The sequence below is a fragment of the Oncorhynchus mykiss genome, chromosome 16 (genome assembly GCF_057628025.1).
Source record: "Oncorhynchus mykiss isolate SJ-2025 chromosome 16, ASM5762802v1, whole genome shotgun sequence".
Taxonomy (NCBI): domain Eukaryota; kingdom Metazoa; phylum Chordata; class Actinopteri; order Salmoniformes; family Salmonidae; genus Oncorhynchus; species Oncorhynchus mykiss.
In genome coordinates, this window is record NC_143037.1 from 64,291,984 (window position 1) to 64,307,390 (window position 15,407).

Here is a 15,407-nt window from a genome sequence, read left to right on the forward strand (position 1 = left end):
TGACATAAAAAGGCATTTGTTTGAATCAAAGTAATATCCATAAATAGTATAGGCCCAATAACACCATGACCTATCCACTTTCATTCGGACATTTGATATACAGACTGATGGTATGACTGGGAAATGCTTATTGCGTTTTGGCTGGTCTATTTGAATGACATCTGACAAATGAAAGTCTGCTATAAGAAAAAAATCTTATTTCCTCAGATTTTTATGCCTTCTCCAATGATGGCATATGATGTGTGCACAACAGGTGACATGGATTTCAATGTCAGTAGATGAAAATAGAATAAGGTTTCTGAACCCAGTTCTAAGACTTCTGTTCAAATGTTTAATGACAAAATACAATTATTATAGATCACAGATACAAATAGGACATTACACATAATCCCTAAGTGTGTCATTCCTTACAAATTCAATAATTATACAAAAATATAATTTTAACCAAACAAGCTTATCCCAGTTGGTTCAGTGACCCAAAATGCTCAACCTAGGAGCAACACACATTGTGCTGCCTATGACATGACATGCATTCAGAGTAGGAAAAAAGGGAGAGAATATTGCTTGTTTGTTGATCCTCGAGTAGGAACTAAAGAGGCACACACTTACAAAAGTAAACAAGGTCCAGACAAACTGATAAGGAACTGGAACTTTCTTAGAGAGTGCCATTATGTTATGATCAATCAGGGCTGCCCCTGCTGTAGATGTCATACTCTCTGTATCGGAGGTAGTCCTTAAGCCTGGTGGGGAGAGGCATGAAGCTGATGAAGGCTGGGGATCGCAGATGCAGACGGCTCAGGCAGTCCCGGATACGCAGCCGACACAGGTGCTTCAGGCTGCGCACATTCTCTGAGGGGGCATTAGGGTCATGCTTTATTTACCTGGAATTGACTTACAAATTTGGTCAAATGGTAATTACATAATAATTATTGTGAAAAGGCATCTGTGCAGTGCAGTTCCATTATAGTACCTTGGATATAGCATATCTCAGGCCACTGTTTCTGTGTCTTCAGGCATTCCTTGAGTTTGACACAGAGCGTGACGTGGTCTGTGTAGTCTAGCATGATGCGCACTACCTGTGCCGAGATGTGTTTCAGCCACTTGACTGTTATCACCTCACAGAACTACAGACAGACAGAAAAAAAAAGAGACACGAGATAGAGTTTGTAATAACCACATTTACAATGACCACATAATGTTTGTTTTCCTCCTTAGCACTAGTTGTCTAACCACCATGTCTTTGGTGAACGAGGTCGTCCAGGGTGCGTAGTCATGGGAACTGTCTCCATAGGGACAGTCAAAGCAGCGCTGTACATCGTATCCATGGTTGAGAAGCATCCTCAGCATGACCTCATCTTTCAATGCATACTGCAGTGCTGATGGGAAGTGTGTTGTGTTGACACGAGAATAGTAGCTGGCGTTAGCACCGTACCTGATTGATAAGAACAACAAAATTAATTAGGCCTACATTAACAGTACACACTAATCAAAAATACATACTACAGGCTAATTCCTCTCACTCACATAACATATTTTACTGTAAAGTATATTGAGACTTTGAAATGGACTTTATTTTATCAAGTTTGATTTGACTTGAGTTTGATTCCTACCTCAGAAGAGTGTTTATAAGCTCATAGTTGCCCAGCCGCAGAGCCACCTGTAGACAGTTGACAGGGTCCTGGTTGACCATGGCCTCAGCCTCCAGCAGCAGACGGGTGGACTGGACATCGTTGTTCGATACAGCAAAGTAGAGAGCCGACCTGCGTTCGTCATCGTATTTATTGCGCACGCGTGGGTGCAGCATGAAGTTGGGGTCGTAGCCTGCATTGAGAAGGACCTCCAGGCACTGGGTGTGTCCCCCAGCAGCAGCAGAGTGGAGGGGACTCATACCACTCTTCTTCACTGCCTCCATCTTTGTTGCTGAGATCAACCGTTCCAACACCCTGAGGAGAGAGAGGAGAGTAAGACATTTAAACGTGTTAACCCTCGCAAGGCTGCAGGCCCAGACGGCATCCCCAGCCGCGCCCTCAGAGCATGCGCAGACCAGCTGGCCGGTGTGTTTACGGACATATTCAATCAATCCCTATACCAGTCTGCTGTTCCCACATGCTTCAAGAGGGCCACCATTGTTCCTGTTCCCAAGAAAGCAAAGGTAACTGAGCTAAACGACTACCGCCCCGTAGCACTCACATCCGTCATCATGAAGTGCTTTGAGAGACTAGTCAAGGACCATATCACCTCCACCCTACCTGACACCCTAGACCCACTCCAATTTGCTTACCGCCCAAATAGGTCCACAGACGATGCAATCTCAACCACACTGCACACTGCCCTAACCCATCTGGACAAGAGGAATACCTATGTGAGAATGCTGTTCATCGACTACAGCTCGGCATTCAACACCATAGTACCCTCCAAGCTCGTCATCAAGCTCGAGACCCTGGGTCTCGACCCCGCCCTGTGCAACTGGGTACTGGACTTCCTGACGGGCCGCCCCCAGGTGGTGAGGGTAGGCAACAGCATCTCCTCCCCGCTGATCCTCAACACTGGGGCCCCACAAGGGTGCGTTCTGAGCCCTCTCCTGTACTCCCTGTTCACCCACGACTGCGTGGCCACGCACGCCTCCAACTCAATCATCAAGTTTGCGGACGACACAACAGTGGTAGGCTTGATTACCAACAACGACGAGACGGCCTACAGGGAGGAGGTGAGGGCCCTCGGAGTGTGGTGTCAGGAAAATAACCTCACACTCAACGTCAACAAAACTAAGGAGATGATTGTGGACTTCAGGAAACAGCAGAGGGTACACCCCCCTATCCACATCGATGGAACAGTAGTGGAGAGGGTAGCAAGTTTTAAGTTCCTCGGCATACACATCACAGACAAACTGAATTGGTCCACTCACACAGACAGCATCGTGAAGAAGGCGCAGCAGCGCCTCTTCAACCTCAGGAGGCTGAAGAAATTCGGCTTGTCACCAAAAGCACTCACAAACTTCTACAGATGCACAATCGAGAGCATCCTGGCGGGCTGTATCACCGCCTGGTATGGCAACTGCACCGCCCTCAACCGTAAGGCTCTCCAGAGGGTAGTGAGGTCTGCACAACGCATCACCGGGGGCAAACTACCTGCCCTCCAGGACACCTACACCACCCGATGTCACAGGAAGGCCATAAAGATCATCAAGGACATCAACCACCCGAGCCACTGCCTGTTCACCCCGCTATCATCCAGAAGGCGAGGTCAGTACAGGTGCATCAAAGCTGGGACCGAGAGACTGAAAAACAGCTTCTATCTCAAGGCCATCAGACTGTTAAACAGCCACCACTAACACTGAGTGGCTGCTGCCAACACACTGACACTGACTCAACTCCAGCCACTTTAATAATGGAAATTGATGGGAAATGATGTAAATATATCACTAGCCACTTTAAACAATGCTACCTTATATAAATGTTACGTACCCTACATTATTCATCTCATATGCATACGTATATACTGTACTCTATATCATCGACTGTATCCTTATGTAATACATGTATCACTAGCCACTTTAAACTATGCCACTTTGTTTACAATACTCATCTCATTTGTACATACTGTACTCGATACCATCTACTGTATCTTGCCTATGCTGCTCTGTACCATCACTCATTCATATATCCTTATGTACATATTCTTTATCCCCTTACACTGTGTACAAGACAGTAGTTTTGGAATTGTTAGTTAGATTACTTGTTATTACTGCATTGTCGGAACTAGAAGCACAAGCATTTCGCTACACTCGCATTAACATCTGCTAACCATGTGTATGTGACAAATAAAATTTGATTTGATTTGATTTGATTTGAGAAGCGCTTTCAATATCTGTACCTCCTAACAGCAGAAAAATAAATAAATATAAAAGGGTATATAAAGTAAAGATCTTTCTCCACTCACAACAGATGCCCATGGTATGCAGCACGGTGGATGGGTAGGTGCCCACTGTGGTTGGGCATGTCAGGCTCTGCCCCATAGTCCAGCAGCAGAGAGATGATGTCAGGATTACCTGATGCAACCGCCTCAAACAGCACAGAGCCCTCTGTCTGAGACTGCATGCTGGCTCCTGACAGAGTGACAGAGAGAGCGAGAGAAAATGATAGAGAGAGAGGAGAGACAGAAAGTGAATCACTCCATATGGTCCAGACACACACACACACACACAGACACACACACCTTTCTGTAGCAGGACCTCCACTACGTTAAGGTGCCCTGTCTCTGCAGCCAGTGCCAGTGGGGTCAGCTTGTCAACATCCCTTGCGTTTGGGTCGGCTCCGGAATGCAGTAGCAGGTTAACAAAATTGTCCAGACCCAGGAGGGATGCCTCATGGAGGGCAGTCCGCTCCAGATCTCCTGTTTGGTCCACCTTGGCATTGCAACGAAGCAGGAGCGAGGCACAATCATATTGGTCATTTACTATAGCTGTAGGAAATAGGTGACAAAGCAGGAAGAATGGCAGAAGGTTAAAGTTGTGCTCCATAAACAAAAATTGAAATCTACGAACATCTAAGATATATTTTGAATACCTGCCACAAGTGGAGATTCCTCGTCATCGTTCTGGAGGTCTGGACAGCATCCGTTCTGGAGCAGAAACGTAGCATTTTCCCTCAGGCCGCACACTACAGCCAGGAAGAGAGGTGTCTCTCCTTTCAGAGTCCGGCACTGCTCTGCGCCCTGGGGGGAAGCTGGACACATGGACCTGTATATTACTACCTAGATTCGACCAGGAAAGTCCCTTGAGATATGTCTCAAAACCAGTACCTGAGAAGACGATCTCCAGTATACTTTTCTTCTCCTGCACTGCGGCCTCATGTAACGGGATCCATCCTCTGTCGTCTACTCTGGACATGGCTCCTGGTTGCTCAGCTAGCCTTATTAGGGCCTCCTCATTACCTAACAGAACAGGAAGACAGGTACGGGGTAAATCTCAATATTCTGACATGGCTACCTCTCCTGTCCTTTTCATTCGGTTGAACTGATGTGTGAGAACTGGACAGGTGAAAGACATTTTCACTTTCTGAAATGAGATGAGGCAAGTAAAGGAATTATATTTATTGAGATGCATCCGAAGACCAGAACTGTTATTCATCGCTGGGCCCTCCAGTATCCTGCACTGGAACAGCCCCAAAGTCAATAGACCGGCTGTAACCTCTATGGCAGTGCTGTCATATCCCTCCATCTTATTCCACCTCTGACTCAACTCCACACACACCATATCGGGGCCAGACAATCTATGAGACCGGAAAAGAGATGATCACACATAGCAGAAGTCATTAAGGAGTTAAGATAAGGAAAAAGCCATGCTCACCTTCCTTTATCACTGTAAAGACCTCATCAGGATCACCTTCAGGGCCTGCAGGATCACTGGGTGAAATATATGTATAAACACGGAATCACTTGGATATTCCACAGCTAACCCATGTGGTATACACAGAATAAAGCAGCAGGTATTTTGCCATTTGAGAGGTCTTACTTAGGGAGTGAGCCTTTGTGCTTGTTGTATTTCAGAAGGCTCTGTTCAATCATATACTGTGTGACCACGTCCTCTTCTGGTTGGTCAAAAACATATCCTGCCTCTGTCTCGGAGTTCATCTGTCACTCCAGGAAGGGTCAACTCACCAGGAAACTACTAACTTGAGCTGGGGAGACATTATGTTAAGAACCTTCATTCTCTGTTCAACTACTGGTATTTTAAAGGGGCAACATGTAACCTACCAGGGCAGGGACCATACACATGACCAGCCAGCAGCCTCAAATACCAACAGGACCTCGGCAGACATTTCATAGACAACAGTAAAACTGGAGAGCATTGCAGCCATGTTGCACACTGTAATTTTTGTGAGTTTGTGCTGACTATCATTTCACATACATAGAAAACAAGATAATACATTGATACATTACAGTATATTTACATGCTTAATGGTTGTGTTCTGCTTGAAATAGCTGCCCCAGTTCTCTGCTGTGGGGTGACTTTGATGATGACAGTATAGTACAATAAAGGCTAAACAGGCATTGGTTGGTGCATTATATGTGTGGCTGTAGTGTTGGGTATTGCACATTGAAAACTACATCAGCCTTTATAGGGAACTGTGGATAAAACATTCAAGATTAAAAAAGCTATTATTCAACAGTCATCAAGCCACTTACTGTAAGTTGAGCATGCAATGGCCACTCCAAGTTCAACAATTACATGGCACCATATCACACCATTTCAGATGAACAATGGCATTCAGGCACCACACCATTCCATCCTTAAACCTCCCAGAGGATTATGTCTTTTGTTTTCTGTTTACCTTCAGTCAACAGGCTGTTTCTCCGATGGCCCTACAATCTTCAGTGGGTCAATCACACTAAGCTTCCAAAGCATGTCTATGTATATCTCCCCAGCTATTTATATCTGATCACGGGACCTTCCCACCCTGCACCTGGCTCTGACCCACTGAGCACACTGCAACTCTACCCACAGCTCAACTGATTGACACAAACACACGCACGCACGCCCACACACACACACACACACACACACACGCACCTCCCAGTGGCCATAGGCAGGTATCACATACTGTAGGTCTGCTATGGTCCTAATCAGGTGTTGTATGTATGTATTCCCACTCAAAAGACCTAAACAAAACCAACAGCCACACAAGTTACATCAAAGTATTTTTTATATGATTAAAGTGAATAGAGAATCCACCAGGGAGCGAAGTCTCGGTGTAATGACAAAGTTAAACAGCGTGTCCTTCCCTACTCCTCAGTGTCCTCAGTCGTCCAACTGGCAGAGCATGGCCACGCCTCTCTTGATCCAGTGCTGGGGGCGCTTGCTGGTGGGCAGCATCATGGTGATGACAAAGTTGGTAGAGTGGCCTGTGGTGGACAGGGTGCCCTTCCTCTCGCTGGTCTTATACAGCGGACACACATACAGGGTCTGGGGAAGGTCACTGCCTTTCTTCTCCACTGGAGAGAGAGAGAGAGAGAATAACAGAGGGATGTCAGATAGAGAGAGAGAGAGTGAGAGAATAACAGAGGGATGTCAGAGAGAGAGAGAGAGAGAGAGAGAGAGAGAGAGAGAGAGAGAGAGAGAGAGAGATTGAATAACAGAGGGAAGTCAGAGAGAGAGAGAGAGAGAGAGAGAGAGAGAGAGAGAATAACAGAGGGATGTCAGAGAGAGAGAAAGAGAGAATAACAGAGGGATGTCAGAGAGAGAGAAAGAGAGAGAGGGAGAGAGAGAGAGAGAGTGAATAACAGAGGGATGTCAGAGAGAGAGAGATAAAGAATAACAGAGGGAAGTCAGAGAGAGAGAGAATAACAGAGGGAAGTCAGAGAGAGCGAGAGAGAGAGAGAGAGAGAGAGAAAGAGAATAACAGAGGGAAGTCAGAGAGAGAGAGAGAGAGAGAGAGAGGGAAGTCAGAGAGAGAGAGAGAGAGGGAAGTCAGAGAGAGAGAGGAAGAGAAAGAGAGAGAGCGGCAGGGGCGGCAGGGTAGCCTAGTGGTTAGAGCGTTGGACTAGTAACCGGAAGGTTGTGAGTTCAAACCCCTGAGCTGACAAGGTACAAATCTGTCGTTCTGCCCCTGAACAGGCAGTTAACCCACTGTTCCCAGGCCGTCATTGAAAATAAGAATTTGTTCTTAACTGACTTGCCTGGTTAAATAAAGGTAAAAAAAAAAAAAAAAAAAAGAGAGAGAGAGAGAGAGAGAGAGAAGTCAGAGAGAGAGGAAGAGAAAGAGAGAGAGAGAGAGAGAGAGAGAGAGAGAGAGAGAGAGAGAGAGAGAGAGAATAACAGAGGGGAGTCAAAGAGTCAAAGAGGAAGAGAAGTGCATAGAGAATGAGAGACAAACTTACTTGGTTTGATCCAGATGATGGGGACCGTATCAAAAAGAACCTTGGGATGCTGCTCAGCCAGGACTCCACTGTGAGTGGGAGAGATCAGTCTCAGTTCACTGCACTCTCTGGTATCATTTAAAGAATAGCCTTGTTTGAAAGAGTCTTCTACCTATTCTTGTCCCAGCGAGCGCCGTCCAGAAACAGACCGTGGATGTAGACCCCGTCCTCAGGAGAGGAGTTTGAGGTGTCGATGGGAAGAACCTGTTACCAATGAGAGGGAAGGAAAAGGCTAATCAAAACAGACAAACAAGAGGAAGAGGGGCATTTTTAAGTAATAACTTGTTTACAACAATGCCTCAAAAAACCAAAGTCTCTTCTAATTCAGCTGTTTGTGTGACCTGGAAGTGGAAGCAGAGCAGGTCGATGGGGATGGAGTATTTCCTGGCGTAGTTCTGCATGGCCCCGGTCAGGAAGGCCTGGGTGAAGAAGAACCCAGACAGCCAGAAGACATGGGGCTTGTTGCTCTCATACCAGTCCTGCAGGGGGCAAAGAGAACACATTAGTAAACAAAACCAAAGTGTTTCCTCTTCATGAGAAAACGGATGATGGATTTAAAAACAATACTGAGGCTAATGGACTGACCTGCAGGAACTTGAGCTTGGCAAGGAAGTCTGTGATGTAGCTGCCCAGGGGTTTGAGGCTGGGGTAGGAGCGTTTAGCCCACTTCTCTGGCAGCTTGCCCACCATCAGGCTGCCTGACAGGGCCTCCAGCTCAGCATCCATCACCACCAGGCCTTTGATGGCCTTCAGCAGGTTCTGCAGGCTCACACGGATCGTAACTGCCAACCTGGAAGACAAGACAGTGATATGATCCTATTGTGGGCTTTGGTAATTTACATTAAGATCTATCTGTTTTTCTGAGTTTTATTTTTTGGGGTGTGTGATGAGATGACATACGTGTTGTAGCGCTCCATCTCCTGCACCAGTACAGTGTTCATGCTCTCTTCATACAGAACAGGGTACTTCAACAGAGCAGCCTCGATGTCAAAGTTAGCTGGAAGCTACAAAAAACAGACAACAAGTGACCTAACTGACCACCTGCTCTGATTCTCAGTACCTTAGCACACATACACTCACTCATGCACACACACACACACACACACACTGCTGCTGCTGCTACAAGACTCTTGTTATACTGCTCAATTTATACACTGCCCCCTCCCCTTCACCAATACGTATGTACATATTGGACTATAAATAGTGTCTTCCAGTATTATACTTTTGCTATAATGTTTATTCTATTCTACTGAGCCATTTACTTTATGTTCGTATTCTTTTATTTTATTATTTCTTATTGTTGTTGCATTGCAAGAAGGAACCTGCAAATAAGCATTTGGTTGGACGATGTATACCATGCGTATCCCGTTCATACGACTAATAAAACTTGAAACAAACTTAACATCATTGATTCGGATGAGACATATATCGGGGGGGAAAGGCAGTACATTTCAGCAGTACAAGGACTGGTTTGGCTTTACCTTGGTGAGGATGTCATTGGCTATGTCGAAGAGGGTGTTGTCTCCCCCGGAGCTGGCTCCTCCTTTGGCCCCTCCTCCCTGGGTGAGGAGCAGGGAGTCAAACAGCTGCTTGGTCTGCTGCAGGTCCTTGGAGATGTCCACGTTCTCATGCATCCCAAACACTTCCGGGTGCTGGAGGAACGGAAGGTTCTGAAGACATCAACACAAGATGGAAAACATGATGGAACGCATGAATGTGAGCCATGCGGCATCCTGCAAGGTTCCATTCTGGGTCCAATTCTCTTCACTTTGAACATGGTAATGTTATCAGACAGAATGGGATTGATACTGATAGTTATGCTGACAACACACAGCTGTACACCTGATGAATTAATGTCTCATTCCTTCCCTGTCTAACTCCTGCTTACCCGTATGAACTCGATGTAGTCCTCGTAGTTGGACTTTGGCGGGGCGTAATACTTTCCGCTGGGGGAGAAGGTGTAGCGGGGGTTCTCGATGATGTCCTTGTTGTAGAAGTCAGCCAGGATGGTCATCAGGAGCCTCCTGTCCCAATCGTCAGTCACACGGCCCCCATAGTTACACTCCCCTGTCAGGTAAGTGATGGCCTCCATCGGCACCTGATCGTACTCCCTCACAAACAGCTGGAGGAGGAGGAACACACAACAGGGTGAGAGAGGGGAACCACACAATCTGCAATCACATATATTTATATTCAACAACCACATTAAGTCCACAGTCTTTTAAAAATGACAATCTCTCTCAAATACTCCAGCCCTGAGTTGATGTGTATTACTACCTGTAGTTGTCTGATACTGATGCGCAGATCAGACTCGTTGAACCCATAGGGGATGTTCCAGCCCAGAGGACCAAACTTCTTCCTCTCCTGTACCAGAGCATGGAAGAAGCAAACGCCATACAGAAGCTTCTCCCACACCTAGAAACAACCAGAGGAACAATCAGCGCAGAGTGTGGGTGTGTGTGTAATAAAATAAATAATAATAATAATATTTGTTATGTATAGGTGGCCCCGGGAATCAAAAACACTATCCTGGCATTGCAAGAACACATTCCTGGCATTAGTCTACCAACCGAGCTACAGAGGACTATGTGTGTGTGTGTCTGTGTGTGTGTGAACCATGTCACCACTCACCAGCTCTTTGTCCGTGCAGGCGTTGAAGAAGTCCTGGTCTGAGACGGGGTCTGACAGGTAAGACTGCAGCAGGTTGAGCCTGAGACCTGTGGGCGGCTCGTTGGTCATCTTCACCCCATTCTGCAGGATGGTCACTGGAAACTGACACAGGGAAGAGGGTTATGAATCCACATCATGGATGCCGTCATCCTATTGTATACTGGTTGACCAGGCTGGATTGGCTGCAGTGTTGTACCCTACCTTGGGCGAGGGGTAGCTGGTGAGCCACAGTCGGAAGTCTGGGTGGCAGGTCTCTGGGCTAAAGTCCTCACAGATCTTCTCCAGGGTGGACATCCAGGAGACAGCCAAGTGGCAGTTCTGCAGGCACACCCAGGTACCCTCCTTCATGGCCGAGCGGATCATCTTGGCAGCGATGGGGCCCTGGCCCTGGCCCAGGGAGATGGATTGGAACTTGGTGCCGCCCATGTTCTTGTCGTTGGCAAACTTCAGCAAGCCTGGAAGAGAGGGGTGGGGCGGGGCAGAGCCATTTTCCGTATCAAACAAAAGCAGTAGCAGTTTTGAGGTCTGTGTATGAGATCAGTCGGGTACTACTTACTGGCCATGGGGTCGGCTCCAGGAGATAGCACAAACACCAGAGGGATGGTGGAGTTGGAGTCTGTGTAGCTCTTACTCAGGTCAAAGGGAGGCGGCTCCACAAACTTCTTCCCAAGTTTGTCAGTCACATAGTTTGTGATGGCCGGCACAATCTGGAAACATAAGGAGTAGCATACAACAGTAAGCATACATGCAAACATATGATATGTCCGCACACACACACCTATATCTACACTCAGCAACCTCTGTATTGATTTTCGAGTGTCCTCTTTGCATTGACTTTAGGTGGACAGCAAAAGTAACTAGGGATTGGCTCATTTCTCTCTCTAACCTTGTCTGGCCTGAGACAGCGGTAAATTATCATCTTCTGCAGGTCATTGAGGCAGTCACACCAGGGCTTAGGCAGATTGGTGTTATAGGGCTCTTTGCTATCATAGATTACCAAGAATTTATCTGGGATCTTGATGAAGCTCTCCCTATGAGAATCACAGAGAAGGACGACATATTCCATATTTGAGTATTAGCAGAAACAAAACACTGAATAAATCTCTAATCCCCCAAAACAAAAAGAGGCAAGCTCAGCAGTTTGTCTATGTCATACTTGAGTCCCTGGAGGTTGGGCAGGTGGCTGGCCCGGCAGATCTCGTCCCAGCTTTTGTCCTGCAGCCAGTGGGGGTCTGGGTTGGGGACGTTGTTCTGCAGACCTACCCCTCCAGTCAGCAGGAACATAACGTCACCATATTCTATTTCATTCTTCGCTCTGAGAAACCCCCCTCCCAAAAAACAGCCACTTGTCAGACACAAACAATCACATGTATCCCACCTTATCTTAAATGGCATGCTTAAAGACAATTTTATTTGAATAAATAAACAACTTCACTCATTTCACAAAAACCCATCTTAAATGTTTGACCTCAGTGTGTGGTATGGACTTACAGGAGGAGGTTGGAGCAGAGGAGGAATGAGAAGAGCAGTTTGTCCTTCTCAAACAGGGAGCGACACACGTTACAGTACAGGTTGAAGGTGAAGTGGTCGATGAGGTACCTCAGCCTTTTCTCCAGGATCTTGGACTTGTTACTGAAACACAGATGCCATGTGTTACCTAGGACACAAAGGAGCTTCGCTCTAACTGTACATCATATTCATTAACCAGTGACTTACGAGGTCTAAACCCTTGTTATCTGTGTAGGAGCATGTTTCTCACCTGTCCTGTATGGAGTTGATGTAGAGGTTGACAAACCAGCTGAGGGAGTACTGGTACATGGGGTCTATGTTGGCCAGGTCAGCAATGCTGAAGAATAGGATGGAGGAGTGCTTGGCGATGGCTCTGTAGCCCTCCCTAGACTCTGCTATCTTGACCTCTGTCTTCTCAGCAATCTGTGGGTTGGGAGATGGGGTAGAAGTTAGACCACCTCATTCTAATTGGCTTTCAACACATTTTGACTGAGTTTTTCCAGTGTGGTCCAAACCTGCTGTTTCTTGGAGATCTCGTTGGACATGATCTTGGCCGAGTCGAGGACCTGGATGGCGCTCTCATCCTCCAGGATGTTCCCCTCGGACGACGAAAGTGTCTCCAGGATCTTGTCCTCGATCTCCTTCAGGACCTTCTTATTGGATGCAGACTGCAGAATCAGGGCGTTCCGCTCCTCCTCCAACTCCGGCCTGCAGAGAGAGACATGATGAGGTCAGGGGTTAGTCGTCTAGATTTTCATAATATCTTCATCATATCTTCATCATATACAGTCACAGTACGATTGGTCATAAACTGGTTGGTCATAAATTGGTCATAAACAGATCAATGCTTTTTGAGCAGTCTGTGCTGTATCTGGTAGACAGGTTAAGAGTTTATATTATAACTTCATTACTGGAAAATGATCCACTATAAATAAACAGCATAGCGAGTAGTGTAGCGTGTGTTGCAACACACCTCTCCTTGGCGACCACAATGCCCAGCAGCTGGTCCTCAAGGCCCTCAGGGGTGATCATGAAGTTGAGCAGAGACACCTTCGTTGCCAGCTCTGGAAGGTAGTGGGGGTTCCGCAGCTTAGTTGTGATGTAGAACCGGAAGTCACATGAGTACTCGATTACACTCTCCCCCAGCCGGATACAGTCCATGCCCCCTGGATGACACAAACAAATAGTCTGTGATCAAATGACACCAGTATGTAATGATAAATCCTTGCACATGATATGATGTTCACCAGAGCGTGCCGTCCTGTTCCGTACCTTGTTTAAAGGTCTGTTTGAGCAGCAGGGGCTCCAGCGACGGGTCCAGCTCCTCCCCTACGTTCTCCAGCAGCAGAGGGGTCCCGAACTGGATGCAGTTCTCCAGGGTTCTCATGTAGTCTCCGTCCGTTAGCTTGATCACGCTCAGGTTGTTGTCCTTCTCAGAGTTCTTCACCCATTTGTTGGCCTGGCCCTGGGGGTCGATCATCAGGGGCCACCGGCGGGCGTTGCTGACGATGACCCCGTTGTCTATGGAGAAGCTGTCGGTGGGCAGGCCTGAGATGTTCCACGCCCGGATCTTTATGGGGTCTCCCAGGGTCTTACTCAGGGAGAAATCATCTGATGACGGAATGTTCTTAGACTGGAGGGTAGGAATAAATAACGAGATTAAGATTGGTGACAATGAATTGGTGTTGAGCTGAGGTACTGCTGTATGTGCCTGTACCTTGCAGAGCTTGGTCCATATCTTGGCACAGTTCTGTCTGAAGGCAGCAGTGAAGGCTCCAAGGTAGGCGATAACGCCAGCTGAGATGAGCACGTCACCGGTCAGGTTATCATAGGTGTTCTGAAGGTCATCTGCTGCTTTGGACCACCTGTAGAGGGAAAGCACACAAAGTCCCTCAGGACATAGCAAAGACCTCAGGTACTAATGGCCTACACAAGCCATTTGAAACAATCAATATATTTAATCATCTCCATCATCCAGAGCACCTGGTCTTCTCTCCTCCTAGGCCTCCGATGAGTTTCTCAGCTCTCTCCAGTTTGCGGGCACACAGGTCCACCTGGAACTCCAGCTGGGCCTTCTCCTCAGTCTTCTCCTCAAAGGTCTTCTGAAGCAGGGCCAGACGGTCCTCCACCTCCTTCAGCTCAGCTCTCTTCTGGTTCAGCAGGGACATGGTGGTGGCCAGAGACAGCTGAGCCTCGGCCAGGCCGGCCTTCTTAGGGGCCACTACCTTGGCCACTCTGTCGTAGATCTCCATGGCAGTGACCCACTTGCACAGGCCCTCGGCGGCTGAGGAGGCCTTGGCCACTTTGGTGGGATCAAAGTCAGGATTAGTCATGTATTCACTGCGGATCTTTTGCATCACAGGGACCTAGCCGGGAAAAGAGAAGAGAGTCAATTAAAAAGTATAGATTTACATTGATACTTCAGTTTAAATGCAATTCAACACATTTGTTTTTTCACAGGGACTCACAGGGATGTTGTCCTTGTCGTACTCTTTCAGGTCTCGTAGGAAATTCATGTCTCCAAGAAGCTTTTTGCTCGGACCCCAGTAGTCAAGAATCTATTCAAATGGTAAGAAAACATAATTAAACATATAAACAAACACATTTTATTTAATAAATAAAAAAATAGGTAGAGCAGTTGCTGACCTTCTGTCCAGTCCCAGCAGGATCAACAATTTTATCAGGTTTCAGCTCCTTCATCACACACACAGCCGCCATCACCAGCTTTACCCCCGACGGAGGGCTCTTCATTGACTTCACGATGGTCACGTCAGAGGGCTGAGAGGGAAGAGAGATCAGATAAGATCATACCTTGTCTGTTTGCTTTGTGCAAGTCTTTCAATCCCCTTTGGTAAGACTGTGCAGGGCAGGCTGATCTCTGCTTGATCAGAATCCCAAGAGCGTTGGACCAGTAACTGAAAGGTCACAGGTTCGAATCCTGAGCAGGCAAGGTGGAAAAAATCTGCCGTTCTGCCCTTGAGCAAGGCACTTAACCCCCAACAACAACTGCTCCCCGAACGCCGATGAAGCTGATGTCGATTAAGACAGCCCCTCCCCCCGCACCTCTCTGATTTAGAGGGGTTGGGTTAAATGCAGAAGACACATTTCGGATGAATGCAATCAATTGTGCAACTGACAAGGTCTCCTAAAGTGTCTCCTGACCCCTCCTGTCTCAGCCTCCAGTATTTACGTTGCAGTAGTTTATGTGTCGGGGGGCTAGGGTCAGTTTGTTATATCTGGAGTACTTCTCCGGTCTTATCCGGTGTCCTGTGTGAATTTAAGTATGCTCTCTCTAATTCTCTCTTTCTCTC

At 47.1% G+C, this 15,407-nt stretch overlaps 2 protein-coding genes across 6 annotated transcripts in view; both read right to left on the minus strand.

Annotated features, from left to right (window-relative positions):
- Positions 1-317: 317 nt before the first annotated feature.
- Positions 318-6,438, minus strand: asb14b (ankyrin repeat and SOCS box containing 14b). Of its 4 annotated transcripts, none has more exons than XM_021566871.3 (11): positions 6,333-6,438; positions 5,513-5,678; positions 5,348-5,403; positions 4,801-4,932; positions 4,566-4,724; positions 4,216-4,461; positions 3,940-4,105; positions 1,611-1,943; positions 1,231-1,432; positions 971-1,124; positions 318-849 (listed from the first exon to the last, which is right to left on the minus strand). In XM_021566871.3, exons 2-11 carry the CDS (start codon positions 5,629-5,631, stop codon positions 680-682), a joined length of 1,737 nt encoding a protein of 578 aa, XP_021422546.1. In that variant the 5' UTR covers positions 5,632-5,678; positions 6,333-6,438; the 3' UTR covers positions 318-679. The 4 variants fall into 4 exon arrangements, with proteins under 4 accessions (XP_021422546.1, XP_021422548.1, XP_090059862.1 ...); XM_021566873.3 differs by having other exon boundaries at positions 1,234-1,432; positions 6,333-6,428; XM_090203736.1 differs by having other exon boundaries at positions 1,234-1,432; positions 6,187-6,406.
- Positions 6,439-6,686: 248 nt separating this feature from the next.
- The window catches only part of dnah12 (dynein, axonemal, heavy chain 12), a 35,899-nt gene continuing 27,178 nt past the window's right edge, over positions 6,687-15,407 (minus strand). The window contains exons 50-72 of one of the 2 annotated variants that reach the window (XR_016487474.1): positions 14,743-14,874; positions 14,565-14,654; positions 14,080-14,462; positions 13,814-13,961; positions 13,369-13,729; positions 13,070-13,262; positions 12,612-12,804; positions 12,347-12,519; positions 12,079-12,219; positions 11,744-11,915; positions 11,474-11,618; positions 11,144-11,294; positions 10,789-11,042; positions 10,549-10,689; positions 10,195-10,332; positions 9,806-10,039; positions 9,399-9,587; positions 8,818-8,921; positions 8,503-8,707; positions 8,259-8,396; positions 8,030-8,121; positions 7,879-7,946; positions 6,687-6,993 (exon numbers count right to left, since the gene is read on the minus strand). Coding sequence is in view for 1 of the 2 variants with exons in the window: in XM_036947505.2 (XP_036803400.1) it covers positions 6,800-6,993; positions 7,879-7,946; positions 8,030-8,121; positions 8,259-8,396; positions 8,503-8,707; positions 8,818-8,921; positions 9,399-9,587; positions 9,806-10,039; positions 10,195-10,332; positions 10,549-10,689; positions 10,789-11,042; positions 11,144-11,294; positions 11,474-11,618; positions 11,744-11,902; positions 12,079-12,219; positions 12,347-12,519; positions 12,612-12,804; positions 13,070-13,262; positions 13,369-13,729; positions 13,814-13,961; positions 14,080-14,462; positions 14,565-14,654; positions 14,743-14,874 (4,026 nt within the window). In the remaining variant the exon portion in view is untranslated. The remainder of the gene's footprint in view (positions 6,994-7,878; positions 7,947-8,029; positions 8,122-8,258; positions 8,397-8,502; positions 8,708-8,817; positions 8,922-9,398; positions 9,588-9,805; positions 10,040-10,194; positions 10,333-10,548; positions 10,690-10,788; positions 11,043-11,143; positions 11,295-11,473; positions 11,619-11,743; positions 11,916-12,078; positions 12,220-12,346; positions 12,520-12,611; positions 12,805-13,069; positions 13,263-13,368; positions 13,730-13,813; positions 13,962-14,079; positions 14,463-14,564; positions 14,655-14,742; positions 14,875-15,407) is intronic. The other variant, XM_036947505.2, reaches the window with a different exon arrangement.